Source organism: Thamnophis elegans, chromosome 16 (assembly GCF_009769535.1).
Source record: "Thamnophis elegans isolate rThaEle1 chromosome 16, rThaEle1.pri, whole genome shotgun sequence".
Taxonomy (NCBI): domain Eukaryota; kingdom Metazoa; phylum Chordata; class Lepidosauria; order Squamata; family Colubridae; genus Thamnophis; species Thamnophis elegans.
The window spans coordinates 39,117,203-39,142,254 of NC_045556.1; the positions used below are offsets into that span (position 1 = coordinate 39,117,203).

A 25,052-nucleotide genomic window follows, 5' to 3' on the forward strand; every position below is an offset into this window, starting at 1 on the left:
TCTGGCAAAGAAACACCATTAACTGTATTCACACAACATCTAGTGGTGAAAGGGGGAACAACAAATTCACCCTGTGATAGATGGATGGATGGATATTCAAAGCAAAGATATTTGCTGAATCCGGACACCAGATTAGCAACAGCAGTTGGATAAGCAGATTTTAGCCATCAAATTGGCGGCAAAACACACACACACACCCCAATTTGTAAGATCTGGCACCATCAAATGAGTTTTCCAAATATGGATTTGACCTAATTAAAAGGTCTTTCCCCCCCCCCTTTCAATTATCAACTCAGTATAATTTCATCCATCTTAAAATGAAGATTGTACGAGTTGCCAAATTAGACAGAAAGTAGTTGGGAAAAGCATCACAAACCTTTTTGTAAATTGCAGGAGTCTTGGGGCTTGTTCAAACTACTTCAGGGACTTTGTCTCCAACTCCTGACAAAGCAAAGATATCTTTGAATGTCGAAGGATCCTCAGAATTTACTGTTGTAGCAGCTTAAGCAAATTCCCCTCTCCAGTATGTGAGATTTTATGCAGGAAATCGAAGCATTGGGTGGATGGGTGGGGGGGTTTCTACATCTCCTGGCTTTGTAGTCTGGTGGCTTTGTGTGCATACTATACACAGGTATATACTTATTACATATGATGCTTTGCCTCTGTTTTGTGGTGGCAGAATTATTGTGAGGTGGCAGGTTTTGTATCTCGGGTGAAGACATGGCTCTTCCAATCACATCTCTGGCTAGTGGCTTAACACCTGTCCCCCTGCGTTTATGTTTTGATGCATCAGAGATGTTTGTAGGGAAGATAAGTAAGAATACACACCCACCCGTGTGTGTGTGTGTGTGTGTGTGTGTGTGTCTGTGTGTGTGTGTGTACACATCCCTCCCTCCCTATCGATCTCTATAGTTCTATAAAAACCTCATAATATGTTAATATGTAATCCTGTTTCAGGATGCTGTGTGACAGAGAGATGGAGGGATGGAATGATAGACAGACAGTTAGATATAGACAGATGGATTGATAGATGAATGGATGGACAGACAGACAGATAGGGTGACAGATAGATATAGACAGAGATGGAGGGACGATCGGACAGACAGACAGACATTAAAAGCCTCTGTGTATGACTTAACACAGAGCTCTCTGACGGTGCAGCACCCCTGGGGGACGGCAGAGGGCGCACGCCTCCACTCCAGGCGCGAAGAAAGCAGCGGCTGCTAGTGGAGACGTCGCCCTTCCCTCCGCCGGCCTCTCTGTGGTCCGCCCGCTTTCGCTTTCCCCTCACCGGAAGTCCCGTGACGTTCCAGCGGCGGGCGGCGGTGACCTCTAACCCCGGAAGCGGGCGTCCGGGGCGATGTTGACGCTGGAGTGAAGATGGCGGCGGGAGGGAGCGGCGGCGGCGGCGGCGGCGGTTCCGGCTTCCTCTGCCGGCTCCTCCTGGCCCTCCTGGCCGGGCTGCTCTCGGGGGGCCCCGCGCAGGCCCGGCTCCACCATCTCACCCTCAAGGTAGGAGGACGAGGGGGGCCTTTCCCCGCCCCGCCCGGAGTCCCCAGCCCCATCATCCCCTGCCTGGAATCCCGTCAGTCTGGTACACCCAGCCCCATCGTCCTTGGCTTGGTTGCTCTACGTCCCTTCCGCCCTAAAGGCCATCACCCCCAGCCTGGAATCCCTTCTACCTCATCTCCCATCATCCCCAGCTGAATCCTATCAGGCTGGTACTCCCCAGTCCCATCATCCTTGGCTGGGTTGTTTTAGGACCTTTCTACCCTGAAAGCCATCGTCCCCAGCTGACTTCCTTCAGGTTTGTAGTTCCAATCCCATCACCCCCAACCTGGAATCCTTTAGTGCTGTTGCACTCCAGTCCCATCACTCTTGGCTGGATTCCTTTAAGATTGTTGTACCCCAACCCCCATCATCCCCAGCCTGGAATCTCTTGAGGCTGTTACCCTCCACTCCCACCTTCCCCAGCCCAATCTCTTTAGGCTGGTACCTCCTAGTCCCATCATCCTCATCTGGATCCCTTTAGGACTGCTCCACCCCAACCACCATTATCCTCAGCCTGAAGAGTAAGCCCCATCTTCCCCAGCTGGAATCTCCTCAGTCTGGTGTCCTCCAGCCTCCCTGGATTCTCCACTCCCACCTTCCCCAGCCCAATCTCCTCAGGCTGGTACCTCCTAGTCCCATCACCCACCTCTGGATTCCTTTAGGGCTGTTCTACCCCAACCACCATCATCCCCACCGGAGTCCCTTCAGGCTGGTACTCCCCAGACCATCATCCTTTAGGATTTGGAAACTTGATCTGAGAAGACTTTTATCCAACCTCATCACTATCAAATATCCGGTCAAATCTTATCTACTAGCAAGAATGTGCAGAAACAAAGCAACTGGCAGGAGTTGAATCACCCAACTTTAAACGTATTCTTTAAAAGTCAACTTTTTTGGGACGTGTCCATGGAAGGCATCATTTTCTAATTTACCACTTAAAGTGTCTTTCGAATAAAATGTCTAGCAAGACTGTGCAAGTGGAAATACTCCGGATGAGCCTTCTGTTTGTTCATGCTTCATTTATCTGTATCTGTCACCATCATCATCTTCTAATGACCCCATTAAAAGATGAGGTGAAATGTCTGGGCAACTGAATGGAGCTGAGTGTTTACTGGCCAGATGCCCTTCCTGTTGCCAATGTGGAGTTTTGTTTGGCAGATATATTCTCATCGTGCCCAGAGAGAGAAATATCTGCCTCTACCTAGGCTCGAACTCCACCTCTAAGCCACCGCACCACTCACATTTATCTATATTTGTGACACCGCTTAATTTTAAAATTTCTAGCTGGGAATTAAGTTGATCCGCTACTATTTTAGCAGGTTGTTTCATATCAAACTCTTTTTGAAATCCTTGAATTATAAAAGCTGTAACTAGGCAGCGGTTTCCTTTGTCCTCGGATACAGGTTTCCTTAACTTCATAACTGCAATTCTCAGGAAATACATGTCCTATCCTGAAAGAACAGTCAGCACCTCAAACATGTTAAGGTTGTTTATTTTAACGCACCAGTGACTGTGTTTAGAATACAGCTTTCTTTTCAGCTCCCAAGTCTTAACCATTGAAATTGGAAATATTCTCTTTTATCTTTTGTTCAGAACATTCAGTGAGTCTTTGTTGACATTAGCCAGAACTTTTAATCTTGTAATTTATCACTTCAGCATTTGATATTGTTGCTGGAGGGGAAAAATACGTTGGTATGTCACCATATTTCTGATGAGTTGGCAGTATTGTGAAATATTCCTTTTCCGAACTAAAACAACTTTAGGTTTGTTTTTGTTTTTATTTTTTGCGGTAGACTTAATTTTTTTTAGGAAAGCTATTATTTTTGGGAAAGCTATGGCAAATCTAGATAGCATCCTAAAAAGCAGAGACATCACCTGGCCAACACAAGTGCATATCGTCAAGGCGATGGTTTCCCCAGTTGCAAAGGATGGGTGTGAAGGTTGGACCATAAGGAAGGCTGAGTGCCAACGAATGGAGGCCTTTTAACTCTTGTGCTGGAGAAGGCTCCTACGAATCCCTGAAGAGGAAACTCAAATGCTTTGGCCACCTAAAGAGAAGGAAGAAGGACTCCCTGGAGAAGAGCCTCATGCTGGGAAAGATGGAGGGCAAGAGAAGAAGAAGGGGACGGCAGAGAAGGAGGTGGCTGGATGGAGTCACCGAAGCAGCGTGAGCATCAGTGGACTCCAGAGGATGGGAGAGGACAGGAAGACTTGGAGGAACGTTGTCCCCGGGGGTCGCGATGGGTCAGACACAACTTTGCAACTAACAACATTTTTTTTTTAGTTGGAATTTCACAGATATCTTGTACCTTAATTTTGCAATGGTTCTTGGTTTTGATGGGCATATAAAAGTTGATTTTGTGCCGGACGTTGTGAGGATTGGTCTGCTAGAAATCTTACGAATATCCTAGAAAGCTGTCAGCCTTCCTTAGATAGACCTGATGGAAAAGGAACTAATTCTAATTTATTCCATAAATTTATACCTCAACAAAGTCTTTTAAATTTAAACCAGTTAGTCCCTTTTATTTAAACAGTCAAAAGACGAACAGAGATAGATGCAAGCATTTTGTATCGACTCATCGGTACCTACATTACAATAACACGGTTAAAATCCGCCTGAAATATAAGATCTAGCAAGAAGATTAATTAATTAAGCCTATAATTTATGCAGGGAAGCATACAAATCTTTTTAAGGCTGAAAGCGAAAATCCCCCACTGTCTCTTTTACAGTCTGGGGGCTGCTAAGGAAATTCCTTTCTGAGTTTCTTCTTTCTCTGCCCGTTATGCAGCTCTGGGCTATTCCCTCTCTTATCTGATCATTCCCTAAGTAGCCTCTCCTCCTCCCACCTCTCAGGTCCTTCCCATGTCCTACCGCAGAAGCAGTACTGCCCTTAATTTACTCCCTGTTGCTTCCTCAGCGTCTTAAGTCGCAGACCTTTCTGAATAAATATGAAGGGAATCCGACTGAGCTTCTGAAGTTAGGAATATGTATTCCGTGGAGAGCTCAGTCTGGATTCCCAGGAGGAGGGAGGGGCTGCGTTCCCGGGGACCAAGAGACAGAGAAGCTTAGATGCCTTGGTTGGGAGGAAGACGGTTCAGACGGCTCCTCCTTAGAGTATATTTATAGTGGCGCAAGCACTTGCTTTAGTTGGGCAAGATTTCTGCCTGGAGGTGAGGAATGAAGGAAGGAAACTGCTCAGGATGACATTCTGCCTCTCTTCCTTTCGCCTTGCAGCCTGACATAATTGCAGGCATAAGCTGAAAAGACTCCTGCTGAATCAGGACAGTCATTCAGCGTCTCTTCGTATTGCAATTAATTGTCAGGTGCAAATAACCAGGAGCATTTTTGGGGTGGGGTGGGGGGAGGCTTCAAAGCAACATTATTGTTGCAACCTAAATGCAACAATCTACTCAGCTGATGGCTAAACTTGTGTTAGATAAGGGTCAACGTGATTGACAGCGGTCTGGACCCTTGGGTTGTAGCTGCGCAGCGACTCCAAGCTGATGACACATTTAACCCCACCTTCCAGTTCAGCCTGCTCATTTCCTACAATACAGGTAGTCCTCGACTTAACAACAGTTCGTTTAGTAACTGTTTGTTCTGACCGAGGCTTCCCAAGAGCCTGAAGCCAACTCCTTGTCCCGACAAAACCCCCTTTTATTAATTGACTGTGAATTCTGCTCATTTACCTCCAGCAAAGTCTTTCCAGGGAGGATTTACAGTCACAGACCTTCTCTGGCTTGGAGAGCTGCCAGGCTGAGATCTGGGAGAGTCAGGAACCAACTAATTGTCTCCTGCAAACTCCACTCCCCTTTCGCTCCTCTTTCATTTCCTGGGAGGGACCCTTCACTGTCCACCATATGGCCTTACTCCCAAGTCGATAGCACGTCCCTTCGTCTGGTAACTCTGCACATGCGCACCCTGGGAAGAGGCTCCAGCTGTTCCTGTGCCTCACTGCTGTCTGACTCTGAAGGCAGCTGATAACTGTCAGACGGCCCTGGCCTCCTCTCTGCCTCCGACACAGAGCCCTCACCGGAGCCTTCCCCAGACTCCAGGACTGGCCCATCTCCCTCCCCAGCCTCCTCACTCTCCGAATCGGCTGCCAGCTCTGCTAGCCGTTGGCATGGGCCACAACGCTCTTCCAAATTACAACAGGGAGGTGTTTTGAGTATTTTCTTTACATTGACATTGTATTTGAAGGACTCTGGAAGACAACCTTGAGGCCGTTCAGGTTGTTCTCCTTGTTAACTACAGTTGCCACTAATAAAAATGAGTGGACTATTGTCCTAGCGCTCTCTGTCCATCTGTCTGTCTGTCTGTCTCTCTCTCTCTCTCTCTGTGTCTCTCTGTCTCTCTCTGTCTCTGTCTCTCTCTCTCTCTCTCTCTCTCTCTCTCTCTCCGTCTCTGGCCCATGTTCTCCATAATCAGGTCACTTGGAAGCCCCACCAGAATTTCGATGTTGTGGAATGAGAGTCTCTGGTGAAGGGACCACGTTCTCCAAACCCCGCCAGATGGTGGCTCATCAGGGGCCTCGTCCTCCTGGCAAATCTTAGGAGATTTGTGTCATTGTACGAGGAGGTGATTAGTGTGCCTAATTATAACACAGATGGCCAGAGGGCAGCCTAGCTGGTGACTTTCAGGCTTGATGAAGAGCCGTGGTGGTTCCTCTCTCGCCTCCCCCGAAACCTCCGTCTTTCATGATCCTCTCAAAACAAACAGGCCAAAAGCCAACTCTGGACGCTGACATTGAACCCAGGACAATAAAGACCCCGGGGTTCATTTTGCCTTTCATGCTGCCGTAAATGTGGGCTGTCCCAAAATGCAATCCTGTGACCGGGGGAGAGGGCAGCCGTCAGAAGTTCAGAACTGGGTTGTAAGTAAACCCTGGGAAGGTCCATTGTAACTCTGAACTGCCACTAAGTGACTGGTCATAAGTAGAGGACTACTTCCCATAGTTAGAAGAAGAGGAGGAGGGGGAGAAGAGGAGGAGAAGGAGAAGAAGCAGAAGAAGAAGAGGAGGAGGAGGAGATCACTGTGGGAGGTTCTTGGTGCTCTCTGAGTCTGGTGGGTTTTTTGCAGGCATTGCATTACCCAAATAGATAATATCATCAAACCTTCTCCCCCCAACTTTCCTTATAGCACTGATGATGTTACCCAGCTTGGTAATGAAACGTCTGCAAGAAAACAACCAAACTCGGAGACCACCAAGTACTCCAGAGAGGGGCTGTTTTGTGCTCCCCACCCACCCGCTTCATCTACGAGACCCTCTAAATAAAATTGCGTTTCCTCCTCTCTTCCAGGATGACCTGCGTCAGAAAGTGCACCTCAACACATTTGGCTTCTTCCAGGATGGATTCATGAAGGTCACAGTCAGCAACCTCTCGGTCAAATCCCTGGGAGAGAGCGACAAAGACATTCAGGTAAGGTCCCTGCTGGCCAGAGTCCGTCACACAGCTCTGGAGGGCCGACTAAGAGGGACATTCAAATTCGAACTCGCTCGGCCCCCCAAGAGTGCCCGGTCTTCAGAAGAAATCGGCAGGCTTCCTTGGTGAATTGGATTTTAAACTCCTCCCTCCTTGTGTCTGTTGCTTTTTCAAAACCTGGAGGCAGCCTTGAATATTAACCCTTTGTTCTCCGTTACAAATCTGTTTCCAGGTGGGCTTCAGCCTAGATCGAACCCAGAATGATGGATTTCCCACTTACCTGGTAAGAAAGTACAGTCCTACCTGGATACCCAGCTGCTCTGAAAATCTTAGAATTTGGTCCTTGACGCATTTTTGACAAAAGTTGACAAATTGACATATCCTTAGTGAGGTGGGGAACTTGAAATGGCCAAATACAAACATACTTTCCAAGTAGGCAGCTATCTGAATTTACAACTGCCAAAACATCTTAGGGAGACATTTACGCGAGTGAGATTCGAACCACTTGACACAATCAGAGAGGGGAGATTCCACTCTTCACCCTACAATGAGCATCTTTGCATTTGTGGAGCATCAGAGGTAGAGGACCTGGCTCACGTCCGATTGGGCTGTTGCTTGTGGAAGGGGGTGAGGGGTAGAGACCTTGGTCCATATACCAAACGGATCACCCACTGGGATCCCCCTATCAAAACAACTTTCTTTATGTGCAGCCAGAGCTGGGAAATAACATTTAACACAGCCACAGTCCTTCAACAAAATGGATTGGTTGAGATCTGAGATACGTGGGACCGATTGGGGTAGATTGCAGGGGTGACACCGAAATGTAATTTTATCATATTTTATATCTTAAATTATATATTCTATTCCAATTTCATTTTAAATCGTATTTTATCAAATTCCATTTTATACTGCTTTTATCAAAATTTAGTAATAATTTGTTTCTGGAACTTTGCCTTTGATATGGCCCCAAGGGTTGATCAATAAAGACTCAACGTCCATCACCAAAGTTGACAAATTTTGCCCTGGTACTCGTCATCTTTCTGATAGTGGACACGCAAGCTTGGAACTTGTTGTCGGTGTCCTTGTGACTCGCTACCCTTTCCAGCCACAACAGAGGGCCACAGATTAGTCACATGGTAGTGGCCGTAAGTTGAGGATTGTACCAAGACCAGCTGAATTTAAAGGCCATTTGGGGCTGTTTAATTGAAAAGGATTCATCCTCATCCAATAAGCTTCTCTTTCTTTTTCGGGCAGAATGAAAAAGTGGATTATTGCGTCTTGAATCAAAAGCCAAACCACGAAGTCTTGGTCATCATTTTGCTCCTGGATTTCTCCAAGAAGCTGTAAGGAACCTCGGGGCAATTGGGGGGGGGGGGGTGGCTGGGGAATTCTGTGGGGGGAGTCACAGTCCCATTTTGGTGAGGTGCCCTAAAAGGAAAGAATTTGAAAGATCGCTCAAGTTAATTTGAGAATTAAAAGCATGCCAGAGTCACCCGTTCTCCAGGAGGACAAATTGAATCGATCTATTCAAGAAGTGTAATTAGAAAAAAAAAAAGATCAATAAGCCGATGTCTCGTCTTGGAATAAACGCTGCATGTGGAGGCAAATTAAATTGGAAGAAGTAACTATGCGCCATTGGGAACCTCAGTTGCTCTTGTCCTTTCCTTCCTTCTCTCTCTTTTTGGCCTCTCTCATCCAGCATTTGATGACCGTCTTTGTCATTGTCCCCCGCAGGGTCAAAGTGAAGTTTGAAAACAAAGCTCCACAGTTGCCTGAAATTGTCTTCGGCGAATCCCAAGCAACGGGTCCTCCAGGACTTTCAGAGAAGTCCGGTAAGCCATCGTGTCGGGGTCCCCCTCCCCCCCCAAGGAGGATGGCACTTCCTTTGTGGCATGAAATAAGAATTAAGAGAAGCCAGGAATTCACCCAGGGCAGGGGCAGAGCCATCTGTGGAGAGTCTCCAGATCGTGGGTGCCCCAGACTAAAATATCCCCCCTCCCCCTTGCTGGAATTGTCTCTGACTTCCTTTATCTTCGCCTTTTAGAACCAAAGCAGCCGCCTAAGGACAACACGACGGAAGTCCAGGTAAGCAGCAGCTGGATGCTGGATGGAAGGAGTCATGTTCCTTTCCCCATCCTGCTACATGCGACACTCAAAATTGCCCAGTTTGGGAATTCTGGGAGTTGAAGTCCAGCAACGCTGCCATGGAGGCTGCCACCCACTTGCTTTTTAAAGTTTAAAATCCTTTTTTTAATTTTTTTCCTTTTTTTCATTGCCTGCCCCCCCCCCCAACCCCAATCGCTGGCACCGTTGTTGGGGAGGCTCCACGGATTAAACTAGGTTTAATCTATCCTTGTCCTCAGGTGCTTTGGAGAACAGATTGAGCCCCTGTTCTTTCTGGCAGCCCCTGAGATATTGGAAGACTGCTATCATGTCCCCCCTGGTCCTTCTTTTCTATTAAACTAGACATCCCCAGTTCTTGCAACCGTTCCTCATATGTTTTGGCCTCCAGTCCCCTAATCCTCTTTGTTGCTCTTCTCTGCACTCTTTCCAGAGTCTCCACATCTTTTTTATAACATGGTGACCATAATTCATACCTGTTGCTTCCGATTTGATTTGGCGTAACCATAAAACCTGGTGATAATTTTGTTTTTTATCCACCAGGCGCCTGCTGAGCGAACGCACCCAATGCAAAGCGGGAACAATAGTTTTTCATTCCAGGTAGGTGGTTTTTGTTCCTCTCCATTCCTAATGAAGCCTGAGCTGAGGTGGCGCAGTGGTTAAAGTGCAGCACTGCAGGCCACTTCAGCTGACTGCTAGTTCTGCAGTTCGGCTGTTCAAATCTCACCGGCTCAGGGTTGACTCAGCCTTCCATCCTTCCGAGGTGGGTGAAATGAGGACCCGGATTGTTGTTGGGGGCAATATGCTGACTCTGTAAACCTCTTAGAGAGGGCTGAAAACCCTATGAAGCGGTATATAAGTCTAACTGCTATTGCTATTGCTATTGAGCTTGAAACAGCCAGTCTGTGTGTGTGTACACTCCACTCCTCCCAAGTGGGCTGAACGGCAACCGTTTCCTCAAAGAGGAAAATGAAATACATTTGAAACTTGAACCTGCCCCTTTGAGTCCTGCCTTGCAGGCTGTGTAAAAACACCCACCCAGCTTTTTGTCTGCCAAGGATTCTCTGACTTGTCTTTTCAGTCATATTTCTGCACCTCATTATTTGGCTCTGCCCATATAGGTTGTTGGATTGCTGTTTCCGTTTGCCTTTTATTTTTCTGTTTGGGTGGTCCTTGACTTACAACTGTAATGGAGCCCGGAGTTTCTGTCCTATACCATGACGGCTGTAAGTCGAGGCAATTTCATTGTATTTGTTTTGTACAATGACAATAAAGATTATACTTACCCACTGGGCTGACTCCTTTTTATGATTTTTCCTGCCACGGTTGTTAATGAATCCCTGCTAAGCTAGTAGATTAACTGCATTGATTTTGTGTTACTGTGCTTTTATTGTGGAGGAATTTTATCCAAAGTCAAAGCCAAAGTCATCCCTTCTTCCTTCTGTGTCCTTTTCAGTTCACCATCAATTCAAAGGAACAAGAAGGACTTTACAGTCTTTATTTCCACAAGTGCACCCTGGGGAATGTGCGGACTGAAGATGCTTCCTTCAGCCTGGATGTAAGTTTTTTTTTCTCTTGCTCTTTTCCTTCCAAGAATCAGGAATCAGATTCCTCATGGGCCTTTCATTGTCCCCAGATGAAACTCCTCATCAAACGTCTCTCTGCCTGTCTGCCTTATCTCTCATTTCATCTACCTATCCATCCATTCACCCACCCACCCATCCTCCATCATCCATCCATCCGTCTGTCCATCTATCTGCCATTTTCTCCAGGTCTTGTTCTAAACACCTGTGGAATCCACCCACCCACCCATACATCTAATGCAGTGTTTCTCAACCTTGGAGGCTTTAAATCCTGTGGACTTCAACTCCCAGAATCCCCCAGCCAGCTGTGCTGGCTGGGGGATTCTGGGAGTTGAAGCCCACAGGATTTAAAGCCTCCAAGGTTGAGAAACACTGATCTAATGTGTCCGTCTGTCTATCCATCCATCCTGTATTGCGTTCACCTTGCCAAAAGACATCGCATAAAATCTCTGTACAAAGCACTCGAACAATAAATAAGGACCTTAAGGTTTTTTTTTAATTTTAAAAAAAATGAATTAAAATAAAACCAAGCAGGATTGTGAGACAGGGAAATCTCTTTGACCCGTATTAACCCTAACCCCTTTCACACAACCTCAGTGTTTCTACCAAGGAGCAATTGGCTGGGAATTGCGTGGGAGGGAAATGGTTCCAGATCTCGAACCGTGTTTTCCTGTCGTTGAAGAAACGGATCCTCACATGACGCAGTCTTCCAGCCAGGGTCCCATAACGTGCGCGTTGTATTCTCCCCTTTTTGCTGGATCTTCAAACCGCTTCCTCCTTCCTGCTTGCAGATCGCGATCACGGAACAGAATCCAAACAGCTACCTCTCCGCTGGAGAAATCCCACTTCCCAAGCTGTACATTTCCATGGCGTTTTTCTTCTTTCTGGCTGGGGTCGTGTGGATCCACACCCTCCGGAAGCTCAGGTACATTCAAAGAGAACTTCCCTTGGAGCCCATCGGCAAATCTCCCTGTAGAAACTTAGGAAGGGCAAGGTTTGCACCCAAATTGTCCTCTTGACGTAGGACGAACAAGGGGGCTCAGATTTCTGTTGCAAAGCAAGAGAGTCATAAAGCGAGCGTGGCCTTATTTACGGCCCTTCTTGCCACCAATGTTAAATGAATCGCTGCAGTTCTTAAGTTAGTAATGTGGTGGTGTGGCCTGCCAGCAGTCAGCAGAGCTGGCAGAAGATTCGGACAGTGAGGAGGCTGGGGAGGAAGATGGGCCAGTCCTGGGGTCTGGGGAAGGCTCTGATGATGAGGGCTCTGTGTGGGAGGCAGAGAGGGGGCCAGGGCCGTGTGCCAGTTATCAGCTGCCTTCAGAATCAGACATCAGTGAGGCAGAGGAGCAGTTGGAGCCTGTTCCCAGTGTGTGCATGCACAGAGTTGCCACACGAAGGGAACAGCTAAAGAACAGGGGTCAACTTGGGAGTAAGGCCACAGGTGGAGGGTGAATGGCCCCTCCCAGAGGAAATAAAAGAGGAGCGAAAGGGGAGTGGAGTTTGCAGGAGACAATTAGTTCGTTGCCAAGTTCTGCAGATCTCGGCCTGGCAGCTCTCCAAGCCAGATGAGGTCTATGACCGTAAATCCTCCCTTGAAAGACTTTGCTGGAGGCGAATGAGCAGAATCAACAGTCAATTAAGAAAAGGGGTTTTTGTCGGGACCAGGAGTCGGCTTCAGGCTCTCGGGGAGCCTCGGTCAGAAACACTGGCTGTGAAGTGAATCTCGCTTCCTCTTTGACTTTGCTGGTCAGAAGGTCGCAAAAAGGGATCACGTGACACACACACACACACACGGGACGTTGCAACCATCATAAATATGAGTCAGTCACAAAACAACTTAATTTTGATCACGTGGCCATGAAGATACTGCAATCGTTGTGATGCCTCAATGTGTCTCTTGACGTTCAGTTCTCCATTTTTGTCTTCCAGGGCTGATGTTTTTAAGATCCATTGGCTGATGGCTTTGCTTCCTTTCACCAAGTCCCTTTCTCTAGTCTTCCACGCGGTAGGTTGCCTCTGGATTCACTTGTTTCTGTGCCACAGGGAGGAAGAACCGTAGGGCTGGAAGGGGCCTCGGAGGTCCTCTAGTCCAACCCTCCGAAGCATTTGCCTGTTACAGAGTTTGAGGCAATTCGGCAGCTAGACAAAGATAGGGCTTGACTTGCAAAGGACTCTTTCCTCTCTTCCATCCCTGCCAATCAGCCAGAGTGACTTCCAGGAATTGACGTAAAACACCTGCAGATTACTTGGCTGTCTCTCCGTCTTTTGTTTCACTTGCTTTATTTAGCAGCAAAACGTTTTCACGTTTTCCACTAGAACGTGGATTCTCCAGACTTCCATTCCCGTAGATAATGGGTGGAAGAAACAACATTTTATTTTGGAATTCCCCCCTCTCCCCCAAACTGATCGAAATTTAATTGAACAGTCTGAAGTGGCAACATCACTTGTATAATTATTTACCATTTTTATATCCTTTGGTCAGTTGACAAAAATGAGACTTAATGGCATTCTTTTGGATTTAACTAACACCCCCCTTTTTACCAATTTGTCAACCAAAATGAAGCTCTCTTTATATTGGATTTCATTTAGATGTTGTTGTTTTGTTTCTTCTTATTTTAGAATTTTGCTAGAAGGGAAGGCTGTTGTAAGGAAGCTTAATAGGGTGACTTAAAAAGCTTAGTGGCTGAATACCAACCTTGGCACTAACTTCTGCCTTTTTCCTTTCTCCCCAGATCGATTACCACTATATCTCCACGCAGGGCTACCCCATCGAGGGCTGGGCTGTCGTCTATTATATCACACACCTGTAAGTCTCTATAGAGCCTGGTTGCAGATTTAAACCAATCTAGTGTGGGTAGCTAGTCAGATGCCGAGCTTGTCAATCAGAGAGGTCGGCTGGTCGGCGGTTCCAATCCCTACCGCCGCGTAAGGGAGGGAGCTCCCGTGACTTGTCCCAGCTTCTGCCAACCTAGCAGTTCGAAAGCACATAAAAAATGCAAGTAGGAAAATAGAAACCACCTTTGGTGGGAAGGGAACAGGGTTCTGTGCGCCTTTGGCGTTGAGTCATGCCGGCCACATGACCATGGAGACGTCTTCGGACAGCGATGGCTCTTTGGCTTTGAAACGGAGATGAGCACCACTGCCCCCTAGAGTCGGGAACGACTAGCACAGATGTGCGAGGGGAACCTTTACCTTAGTATGAGGTAGTGGCAACTGTGACATCTTAAAAATGGCATGTTGCAGTTTCAAAATGGTTTCTTTTTACACGAGATTGTAGCATGAAGATTGCCAAAATCTTATGAGGTTGTAATCAATTGGAAAGGCAGCCTTGTGGACCTCTGTTGTGAAGTTGTTAGATTTGTAACTGTCATTTGATTGACATTTCTGCTCTTGGTTCTTTCACAACAATCCTTGAAGGTAGGCTGAGCCAAGAGAGAAAAAAGAAGAACTGGTCCAGAGTCACCCAGGAAGCTCCTGTGTCAAATGTTGGACTTGATTTATTTATTTGTTGAATTTATATTGCCACCTGTTTGCCCTCAAGGTGATTCAAGGCGGATTGCAGAATATAAAATCACATTTGTCACAATAAAACTAATAATAACTAATCAAATAAATTAATATAGTATAATGCAGTGTTTCCCAACCTTGGCAACCTGAAGATGTCCGGACTTCAACTCCCAGCATTCGCTGGCTGGGGAATTCTGGGAGTTGAAGTCCGGACATCTTCAGGTTGCCAAGGTTGGGAAACACTGGTATAATGTATAATCATTCTAGCCCAAAATGGGACTCTCATAAACGTTTAAACCAGGACTTCCAAAGCTCAAGTTGCACCGCATTGAGCCACTGTTCTGGCCCCAGAATAGTACCTGATTCCTTAAAAGTATTATTATTATTATTATTTTGCATTTGAGTCATATGCTCCACTTTTAAGAGAGGATTGTTGCTGGAAAGTTATTTGTTTTCGCTTGAGGGCTTTTTGGAATTGACGGATGCATCAATCAACATGTCACCATTTGTGTGTGTGTGTTTTTTCAATCAGGTTAAAAGGCGCCCTGCTGTTCATCACCATTGCTCTCATCGGTACGGGCTGGGCTTTTATTAAGCACATCCTCTCCGATAAGGACAAGAAGATATTCATGATCGTCATCCCGCTGCAGGTGAGGCGGGGCCAGGAGGTTCTCAGCTGGGTTTGTTGTAAGCAGCGTCCCAATTTGTGCAATGTTTTAGTTGCGTGGAGTGGGGGCACCTTCTGCAACTCACGATTACGCAACATGCAGCCTCCTTCTCCCGAGACCCCGTGTCTGGGAAGGCAGAAAATATAGGGGGGGCCTTGACTTAACGACCGCCACTGAGCCTGAAATTTCCCTCGCTCAGCAAGACTGTTAAGTGAGTTTTGCTACATTTCTACCTCCTCTCTTGCCACCTTTGTTAAGCAAATTGCTGTGGTGCTGTGGTTTTGTTAGGGACACGGCCAGTGGTGGGATTCAAATAATTTAACAACCGGTTCTCTGCCCTAATAACCGGCTGGGTGGGTGTGGCCATGGCCAGCGGTGGGACAGGCAGCATTCAGCCACTTGCTCTTACCTGGGAGCCAAAACACGGCGTGTGGGGACCTCTGGAAGGGGCGTGGGAGGAAGGGGCAGGGCCAGCCAGAAATTCAACAACCGGTTTGCCCCGAACCGGCTGAATCCCACCACTGAACACGGCTGTTAAGTGAACCCAGCTTCCGGCAGAGTTCCCAGGGGAAGGCAAATTCTCTCCACGACCGTATTCATTTGCTTAGTGACTGTAGCGATTGGCTAACACCAACCACTGCAAAAAGGTTTTTTTTTAAAGGTCATAAAATCAGGCACAATTCGTTTTAACGACTGAATCCCTTAGCGATGGAAGTTCCTGTTCCAATTATGGTTATAAATCCGTAAGGGTGTGTGGGTGCGTTAGACAAAGTGTACCTATGGAGGATTTTGTCCGGGGAGAAGCGTTGGGATGAAGTGATTTCAACTCCCCTGTATCAAACAGTCCTTAGACTTATCCAATGTTGCGTCCGGCCTTTTGTCTACAATCAAGCAGAAATTTGCCGCTGGTCAGATTCGCACCGTTTCCCCTTTCCCAGGTCTTGGCAAACGTGGCCTTTATCATCATGGAATCCACCGAGGAAGGCACGACAGAATACGGGCTGTGGCAAGAGATCTTGTTCTTGGTAGATCTCCTCTGCTGCGGGGCCATCCTGTTCCCCGTCGTATGGTGAGTTTGTGGGAATGGAGGCCGTCGGTTGGGGAAGAGCAACGCCCCCCCCCCCCCCAAACAAACTTTGTGAACAAGATATTGTTCTGACCCAAAAAGCAGGAGGCAGAGTCCTGGACCCCACAAAACCCCTTTTGTTAAACGAACGTGAATTCCTCTCCTTCACCTTCCGCCAAGGCCTGGCAAACAGCCTTTCAAAGGAGTATTTATGACCACAGAACTTATCTATCTTGGAAAGCTGCCAGCTAAATATTTCCCAAATGAGGAGCTGTGCAAGGAAAGGCTGGGCACAGAGTCTCTGAGATTCACGGACAGATCTTCACACTCCTGAAACAAATGAACAAACAAACAAATTGTTTCCTGCAAAAGCCCCCTCCCCTTTTGCTCCTCTTTTATTTCCTCTGGGAGGGGCCAATCACCTTCCACCTGTGGCCTTACTCCCAAATCGACTCTGATTTCTCAGGTCTTCTTTTCTTCTGGTAGCTCTGCACATGTGCACACTGGGAACAGGCTCCAGCTGTTCCTCTGCCTGACGGCTGTCTAGCTCCATAGGCATCAGATCACTGCCAGAGAGCCTCGGCCCCCTCTCTGCCTCCGACACACAGCCCACATCAGAGCCTGGCCCATGCCCCTCCCCAACCTCACTGTCCAGCTCTGCTGCCAGCGGTGGGGCCCCACCAGATATATTTATTTATGTCCCGTCTTGGTTAAAGCCCAAAGAGAGCTGAGGGCCTTCTAAGTAGATCCCCCATCCTTTTCCTAGTCAAGAGTCGGCTTGAAGGATCCTGCCTAGGGGTCTGTCATTAATCCAACGATTGTTCTCTGTCCTAGGTTGATCCGACACTTACAGGAAGCTTCTGCCACTGATGGGAAAGGCAAGTGTTTGCTCCCCAATTTGGGGGTGTTCGGGTATTCTTGGGGTTCCACCAGGTTTCTGCAGCTCAAAAGTCAGCAGGTATTCACTTCGCCTCCCCTTTTTCTGTCTCTCCCTCTTTTCCCTTCCTTCCTTTTCCCTTCTCTCCCTCGTTTCTTCTTTCCCCTTCACTTCTCCTTCCCTGCCTCTTTTCCTTCCTTCCTTCCTTCCTTCCTTCCTTCCTGAGCCGAGGTGGCGCAGTGGTTAAATGCAGCACTGCCGGCTACTTCAGCTGAACTGCAGTTCTGCAGTTCGGCTGTTCAAATCTCACCGGCTCAGGGTTGACTCAGCCTTCCATCCTTCCGAGGTGGGTGAAATGCGGACCCGGATTGTTGTTGGGGGCGATATGCTGACTCTGTAAACCGCTTAGAGAGGGCTGAAAGCCCTATGAAGCGGTATATAAGCCTAACTGCTATTGCTATTCCTTCCTTCCTTCCTTCCTGGTCCCGACAAAACCCCTTTTATTAAACGAATTTGGATTCCTCTCCTTCACCTTTAGCCAAAGCCTGGCAAACAGTCTTTCAAAGGAGTATCTATGACCACAGACCTTATCTATCCTGGAAAGCTGCCAGGTAAATATTTTCCAAATGAGATGCTGTGGAAGGAAAGACTTTGCACAGAGTCTCTGAGATTCACAGACAGATCTTCACACTCCTGAAATGAATCTAATGACTGAAGGAACTAATTGTCTCCTGCAAAAGCCCCCTCCCTTTCGCTCCTGTTTTGTTTCCTATGGGAGGGGCCATTCATCGTCCACCTGTGGCTTTACTCCGAAGTCAACCCTGGTTTCTGAGTTGTTCCCTTCGTCTGTGCACACTGGGAACAGGCTCCAGCTGTTCCTCTGCCTCACTGCTGTCTAGCTCTGTAGGCAGCTGATCATTGCCAGACGGCCCTGGCCTTCTCTCTGCTTCCGATGCAGAGCCCTCATCAGAGCCTTCCCCAGACTCCAGGACTGGCCCATCTTCCTCCCCAACCTCCTCCCTGTCCGACTCTGCTGCCAGCTCCACTGGCCGGCCACAACACCTTCCTTTGCTTTGAGAGGATGCAGTGGTGGTGTCAGGGTTCCATATAGCACCCAAAACTAAATCAGAGTCCGAGGCAAAGGATTCCTCAAAGTTCCCATTGATGAAGAGAGCCATGTTGGCACATCTGGGGAAACCCGAATCTGAAAGCTTCCAGTTGAAAGATCAAGATCCTGCCCCCATACCCACGAGTCCATCACACGGTCCAATCTTCCCCTGCCAATTCCTCTCGTACAGCTCCAGCCAGGTCCAGAGACAAAGGATGACCTTGTCTTTCTAAGAAGACTGTTGTTATGGCTACATATCACCCACTCCGTCTAATTCCGCCCTCCCGTTTTCCCACAATAGAAAATGAATAGTGGAAAGTTTGCCAGGCCTGGAACCCAAAAAGAGAAGATGACTGACAGGTCTGACAGCTGGTTGGTTGTCTTTGAGGACTCTGAGCTCCAGCTCACGCTTGTCCCAAAAATATTTTATTTATTTATTTGTATTTTATTGGTCTTGTATGCCGCCCACTCCCGAAGGACTCCGGGCGGCTTACAATAAACAAGGGAAGGGGATAAATAGACAAATAGACAAGCAACAATTTAAAATGCACAACATTCATAGTTCCCGTGGGGCTGGCTATTTCAACAGCCCCCCAGCCTGCCGGAGCAGCCAGATCTTAGTGGCTTTGCGGAAGGCCGGGAGAGTAGTAAGGGTCCGGATCTCCACGGGGAGAGGGCTTTTTCAAGCGGCAGCTGGGCTTCCCTTTTTCTTTCTGGCGACTTAGCAATATATAGCAGTAGACTTATATACCGCTTCATAGGCCTTTCAGGCCTCTCTAAGCGGTTTACAGAGAGTCAGCATATTGCCCCCAACAATCTGGGTCCTCATTTTACCCACCTCGGAAGGATGGAAGGCTGAGTCAACCCTGAGCCGGTGAGATTTGAACCGCTGACCTGCTGATCTAGCAGTAGCCTGCAGTGCTGCATTTAACCACTGCGCCACCTTGGCCCTAGACTTCTTGACCTTGATGATGGCTAAGAGATGCCGGCTGCCTCCCGTCACCCGGCCGAGTCCTGGAGACTCCGCCACCATCGCCCTTGAAACTGTCCAGGTGTGGATTTCTCGGGAGGAAGAAAATCGGTAAATGTGAGCCAAGGTTTGTTCTTCCACCTCTCTGAGACCTGGGAGAGAAACCAAGATTCTTATTTATAGATGCACACCAAAACCTTGAATTTCAAGCCGAGGTGAACCAAGGCAGCTAACCTCCAATTTATGAAGAGAGCCATGTTGGCACATCTGGGAAAACCCGAATCTAAAAGCTTCCCGGTTTTTCCCACCCTTGTTGAAAATTCAACATGCTTTCCTCCAGCTCACAAGTCCTGTCTCCCACTGCCGTGCTAGCAGCTTCCACCCATCCAGTTCCAGTGAGGTGCAGAGACAAAGCATGACCTTGGCTTTCTAGAAAGAATGTTGTTATGGCTACATAGCATCTAACTCCGTGCAAATCCCCCCTCCCATTTTCCCACCATAGAAAATGCCTAGCAGAATAATAGAAAGTGTGGCAGGCCAGAGACCCAAAAGAAAAGAAGGCTGCAGGCATTGACACTTAAGACTGTCTTCACTGGGTGCAGAGACGCCTAGTTTTCTGCCGCCTCTTGTTCTCCCTTCATCTTTCTACAGTGCCCATTGGATGACAGTGCAGCTCATCTTTGTCTGCCTCTTGATTTCCTTTATCTGTGTGTTCTTTCCAGCAGCTGCCATTAACTTAGCAAAATTGAAGCTCTTCAGGCACTATTACGTCATGGTAAGGAGTTATGGGTGGGCAGGGGGGGTAGGAGGTGGAGGAGGGGGTCCCCTTTGTTTGAAAAAAGATTCCCCTTTAAATGAAAACGGTCATTCTAGATCGACTTGGGTTCTCTGGTGGGCACCGACCTCTGCCCTCTCCTGTATCGCTGTCTTGAGGAGAGATCTCCTGTTCTGGAACTAACCAGCCTCTTCCTTCCCTCCAGATCGTGTGTTACATTTACTTCACCCGCATCATCGCCATCCTCATCAAGATTGCGGTTCCATTCCAGTGGAAGTGGCTTTACCAGGTAGGTTGCCCCAGCCTCCACCACCCTTTTCCTCGAAGTAGGGCACCGTTGGTTTAAAGCAAGGTCCCCAAACCCCCAAGCCATGGGCAGGTACCACTCTGTGGCCTGCTAGTCCGTACAGTGAGCAAAGTTTCATCAGCACATGGGTGGGATCTAGTGTTATGGGGCACCAGCAGAGTTGGCAGCAGATTCAGCTAGTGGGGAGGTTGGGGAGGAAGATGGGCCAGTCCTGGAGTCTGGGGAAGGCTCTGATGATGAGGGCTCTGTGTCGGAGGCAGAGAGGGGGCCAGGGCCGTCTGACAGTTATCGGCTGCCTTCGGAGTCAGACATCAGTGAGGCAGAAGAACAGCTGGAAAGAATAGACGAAGGGAAGAGCTAAAGAACAGGGGTGGACTTGGGAGTGAAGCCACAGGTGGAGGATGAGTGGCCCCTACCAGGGGGAATAAAAGAGGAGCGAAAGGGGAGTGGAGTTTGCAGGAGACAATTAGTTCGCTTCATTGGTTCCTGACTCTCCGAGAGAGTCAAGTTCTGCAGATCTCGGCCTGGCAGCTCTCCAAGCCAGATAAGGTCTGTGGCCGTAAATCCTCCCTCGAAAGCCTTTGCTGGAGTTGAATGAGCAGAAGTCACGGCAAATTAATCAGTTTGCTTCATTGGTTCGTGACTCTCCGCGGCTCCTTGCCAAGTTCTGCAGATTTTATGCCTGTCAGCTCTCCAAGCCAGAGAAGGTCTGTGACTGTAAATCCTCCCTCGAAAGACTTTGCTGGAGGTGAATGAGCAGAATTCACAATTAATAAAAGGGGTTTTGTTGGGAGAAGGAGTCTCCTTCAGGCTCTTGGGAAGCCTTGGTCAGAACACCTAAGTTGTGCATGATTCCACACGCACACACTGGTCCGTGGAACGCATTTTGTTCCACGCTGCGAATCGCCCTTTTCTGCAAAGCATGAGGCTTCTTCGAGCTCTGGTGCTTTCGTCTTCAGGCGCTCAAGGGCGCTTGATGGTTTCCGGCAAAGTCTCTGAAATTGTAGAAGCGAACCACGAAGGACTCTTTCATTGAACACTCTGCTGACTCCCACCAGGGACGATCTCTCTTCATCCAGAACGGAGGGAAGGTCAGAGAAAGAGGAAAAGCTCGCTTGCACGCTTGAGAGTTTGCGAGCTGAATTCCCCCCCCCCCCACATCTCAATTTTTTAGGTTTAAAATACAAAATCTGAAAGGAAAAGCGAGACAAAACTTAGAGAAAAGCATTTAAAAAGTGCAAATTTTTTAAAAAAGACACAAAAACACTTATTCTCCCCTCTGGTTGAACCACGGCCGGATCTCTTGTCCCAAGAGAGCAGCTGGACTTTCTCATTTTTCTTGGAAGACGTTTCGTTTCCCATCCGAGATGCTTCTTCAGTTCTGACTGAATGGCAGGGAGGGGCTGCCTGCCAGGAGCATAAATCCTTCCATCCCCCACCATCCAGTCAGAGCCGAAGAAGCTTCTCGGGTGAGAAGGGAAACGTCTTCCTAGGAAAGCAAAGGAATTCCAGTTGCACTTGGAAAAAAAGGCACCTTTGGGGGCAACCATCTCCATGATGGAAGATGGAGAATCTCCAGAGACATTTAGCTGTGATGAATCTACTGCAACAATCAATAGTTTAAATCTCTCCCCCACCCCCCACCCCTTTTGCAAAACAGTTCGGAAATGTTTACAGCAATTCATTTCGTGACCTTTCAAAGTTAAAACATCACCGGGAAAAGTGAGTTACGATTTGTCCTGAACTCAGTTTCCCAAAAGCAGGAGGCAGAGTCCTGGTCCCGACAAAACCCCTTTTGTTAAACGAATGTGGATTCCTTCACCTTCAGCCAAGGCCTGGCAAACAGACTTCCAAAGGAGTATTTAGGCCCACAGACCTTATCTGTCCTGGAAAGCTGCCATGAAAATATTTTCCAAATGAGGTGCTGTGCAAGGAAAGGCTGGGCACAGAGTCTCTGAGATTCACGGACAGATCTTCACACTCCTGAAACAAATTAAATAAACGAACAAATTGTTTCCTGCAAAAACCCTCTCCCCTCTCACTCCTCTTTTGTTTCCTCTGGGAGGGGCCATTCATCTTCCACCTGTGGCCTTCCTCCCAAGTCGACCCCTGTTCTTTAGTTTTTCCCTTCGTCTGGCCACTGTGCGCACGCACACTCTAAGAGCCAAGGTGGCGCAGTGGTTAAATGCAGCACTGCAGGCTACTGCTAGATCAGCAGTTCAGCGGTTCAAATCTCACCGGCTCAGGGTTGACTCAGCCTTCCATCCTTCCGAGGTGGGTAAAATGAGGACCCGGATTGTTGGGGGCAATATGCTGACTCTCTGTAAACCGCTTAGAGAGGCCTGAAGGCCTATGAAGCGGTATATAAGTCTACTGCTATTGCTACTCTGGGAACAGGCTCCCGTTGTTCGTCTGCCTCACTGATGTCTGACTCTGAAGGCAGCTGATAACTGTCAGATGGTCCTGGCCCCCTCTCTGCCTCCGACACAGAGCCCTCATCATCCGAGCCTCCCCCAGACTCCAGGACTGGCCCATCTCCCTCCCCAACCTCCTCACTGCCCGAATTGGCTGCCAGCTCTGCTGGAGGCCCCCAACAAGATTGTTTTTCACACACCCGTTGCAGAATATGGTTGCATTTGCTTGTCAAAAGGTTGCAAAAGGCCTTGGGACACTGCCAACGGTCATAAGTATGAACCATTTCCGAGTCTCTGGATTTCGATCCCAGGTTCATCAAAGGTCGTAAGAGAGACAAATGGTGGCTAGGGTTCTTTTTCCTGCGCTGTTGTACATAACTTTGGTTTCGGTTGTTGTTCTTTTATTTTTATATTTTTATTGTATGTTTTTCTTCATTTTACTTCACAGTTTCGTCTTTGCTACGGCGATATACTGGTTGTGTCATCACTTTTTAAAATATGCGTGATGTTAGGCATCCTAATTACGACCATTTTCCTCTTATTCATGCAACATAGTCCATAGAAGATGCAAAAAATAACAAAAAGAAGAAAAAAAAACATGTAGAAACTTGATATTATACGACATACTTATATCTGTTGTTTCCATCATTCTCTATACCAGTATTTCTCAACCTTGGCCACTTGAAGATGTCCGGACTTCAACTCCCAGAATTCCCCAGCCAGCGAATGCTGGCTGGGGAATTCTGGGAATTGAAGTCCGGACATCTTCAAGTGGCCAAGGTTGAGAAACACTGCTCTGTACATTGAACATTCTGTATACTTTGATTTACACTTTTGTACAGTCTGGTAGTATTATTGCAATACAATACGTTTTCTTCTGTGTAGCTTTATACCTCTATTTACTTCTGGCTCGTTGTAGATCACTTGGAACTGTTGTAACTCGAGGACTGCCTCCTATTTCACCCGGCACAATCTTTTCTCTTTCTGTCGTTGCAGCTGCTGCACGAAATGGCAACCTTGATCTTCTTTGTCCTGACCGGCTACAAGTTCAGGCCAGCCTCCGACAACCCTTACCTGCAGCTCTCTCAGGAAGACGACAGTCTCGACATGGAGTCTGTGTAAGTCAGAGCCTGTTCTCCCTCAGGCTTCCCCAGCGGCACAAGGCCGAGTCCTCGTCCCCAGCAGCCCCTTTGATTGAATGGACAGCGAATCCCTCTCCAGCAAAGTCTCTCCTCCCCCACCGTCTTTCAAGAGAGTTCACAATTACTGACCTTGGTCAGGCTTGGGACATGGTGGCTCAGCGGCTAAGACGCTGAGCTGGTCGATCAGAAAGGTCTGCTGTTCGGCAGTTCGAATCCCTAGTGCCGCGTAACGGAGGGACTTGTCTCAACTTCTGCCAACCTAGCAGTTTGAAAGCAGGTAAAAATGCAAGTAGAAAAATAGGAACCACCTTTGGTGGGAAGGGAAGAGCGTTCCGTGCGCCTTCGGTGTTGAGTCATGCCGGCCACATGACCACGGAGACGTCTTCGGACATCGCTGGCTCTTCGGCTTTGAAACGGAGATGAGCACCATCGCCCCCTAGAGTCAGGAGCTCAGAGCAGGACAGAAATATCCCCCCCCCCCCCACATCTCTGAATAAAGTCCTCTTTTTTTCTTTTTTGCCCTTGCTTCCCAGGGTAACCACCTCGGGTGTCATGGAGGGCATGAAGAAAGTCAAGAAAACGGCGGCCAATGGCTCAGCAGAGCCCCACGGCGAGAGAGAAAGCGCCGCGTGATGGACTTGGCCTCCTCCTCTCCTTTCCTCCTTGACACACACACCGCCTGTCTTCTCCCTCCCCCCCTCCCTCCCTCCCTCCCTCTCCCCCCTTTTAGAACGAGGCAGCACTTTTTTCCCAGAGACCTGTAATTTATTGATCCTTGCCTTCCCTCCCTCCATGGCACAGGAGCAAAAAAACCGACCTTCCCAGTGTAAAAAGAAACACACACACACACACACACACACACAGACGTTGGGCTTGGGCGGTGGTGGGTGGATAAAGGATAAAAATGCAGCCAGGAAAAGAGAATCCGAAAGGCGATTTTTGTTCCTCTTGTCTTTTCTTCTGGTGCCTAAGCGGAAGGGTGGAAGGACGGAGGATGGTGGCGGCTTGCTTTCTTTCTTCCTTTTTAAAGAAAAGTCTTTTTCCTCCTCTCTTTCCTTCTCCCTCCTCCTTCCTCCCTCCTCCTCTCTCTATCTCCATCCTCTCCCCTTCTTTCTTTCTTTCTCCCCCTCCTTCCCTCTCTCTCCCTCTCCCCCTCCCTCTCCATCCTTTCCCTCTCTCTCCCTCCCTCCCTCTCGCGTTATTCGGAACATGACCTCTGTTGGACTTCCGGATGGGGAAGAAAGGAGATCTGGAGAAGTGCACCTAGGGGTGCCTCCATCTGTGCTGCTTTCCAAAATGTAAAACTAGGGTGAACTGCTTGGGGGGGGGGGGGGTGAACGGAAAGCTTTGGGGCGTGTCCTTCGGTGGCTGGCTTGGAGGTTTAATCATTTCCCCATGGGGGTCCCCCCACCCACCCACCCACCCTTTCAGCTTTCATTGGCTCGGAGGGCGAGGGAGGCAGTCGGGTTCTCGTCCCACAGAATCCGAGGCTGGTTTTTATTTTTTGAAGTTGCCGCTTCCGTCTGTTTCCGTCGCCTG

General features: G+C 48.2%; 1 protein-coding gene across 2 annotated transcripts; it reads left to right on the top strand.

The window, feature by feature from the left end:
- Positions 1 to 1,351: 1,351 nt before the first annotated feature.
- On the top strand, positions 1,352 to 24,593 carry GPR107 (G protein-coupled receptor 107). Of its 2 annotated transcripts, none has more exons than XM_032233458.1 (18): positions 1,352 to 1,512; positions 6,853 to 6,972; positions 7,208 to 7,258; positions 8,230 to 8,318; positions 8,710 to 8,807; positions 9,020 to 9,060; positions 9,640 to 9,696; positions 10,553 to 10,654; positions 11,471 to 11,604; positions 12,609 to 12,684; positions 13,412 to 13,485; positions 14,719 to 14,836; positions 15,793 to 15,923; positions 16,755 to 16,798; positions 19,598 to 19,650; positions 19,856 to 19,939; positions 23,368 to 23,489; positions 24,047 to 24,593. In XM_032233458.1, the coding sequence occupies exons 1-18, from the start codon at positions 1,381 to 1,383 to the stop codon at positions 24,144 to 24,146; spliced, it is 1,626 nt and encodes a 541-aa protein (XP_032089349.1). In that variant the 5' UTR covers positions 1,352 to 1,380; the 3' UTR covers positions 24,147 to 24,593. The 2 variants fall into 2 exon arrangements, with proteins under 2 accessions (XP_032089349.1, XP_032089350.1); XM_032233459.1 differs by having other exon boundaries at positions 19,601 to 19,650.
- Positions 24,594 to 25,052: the final 459 nt, after the last annotated feature.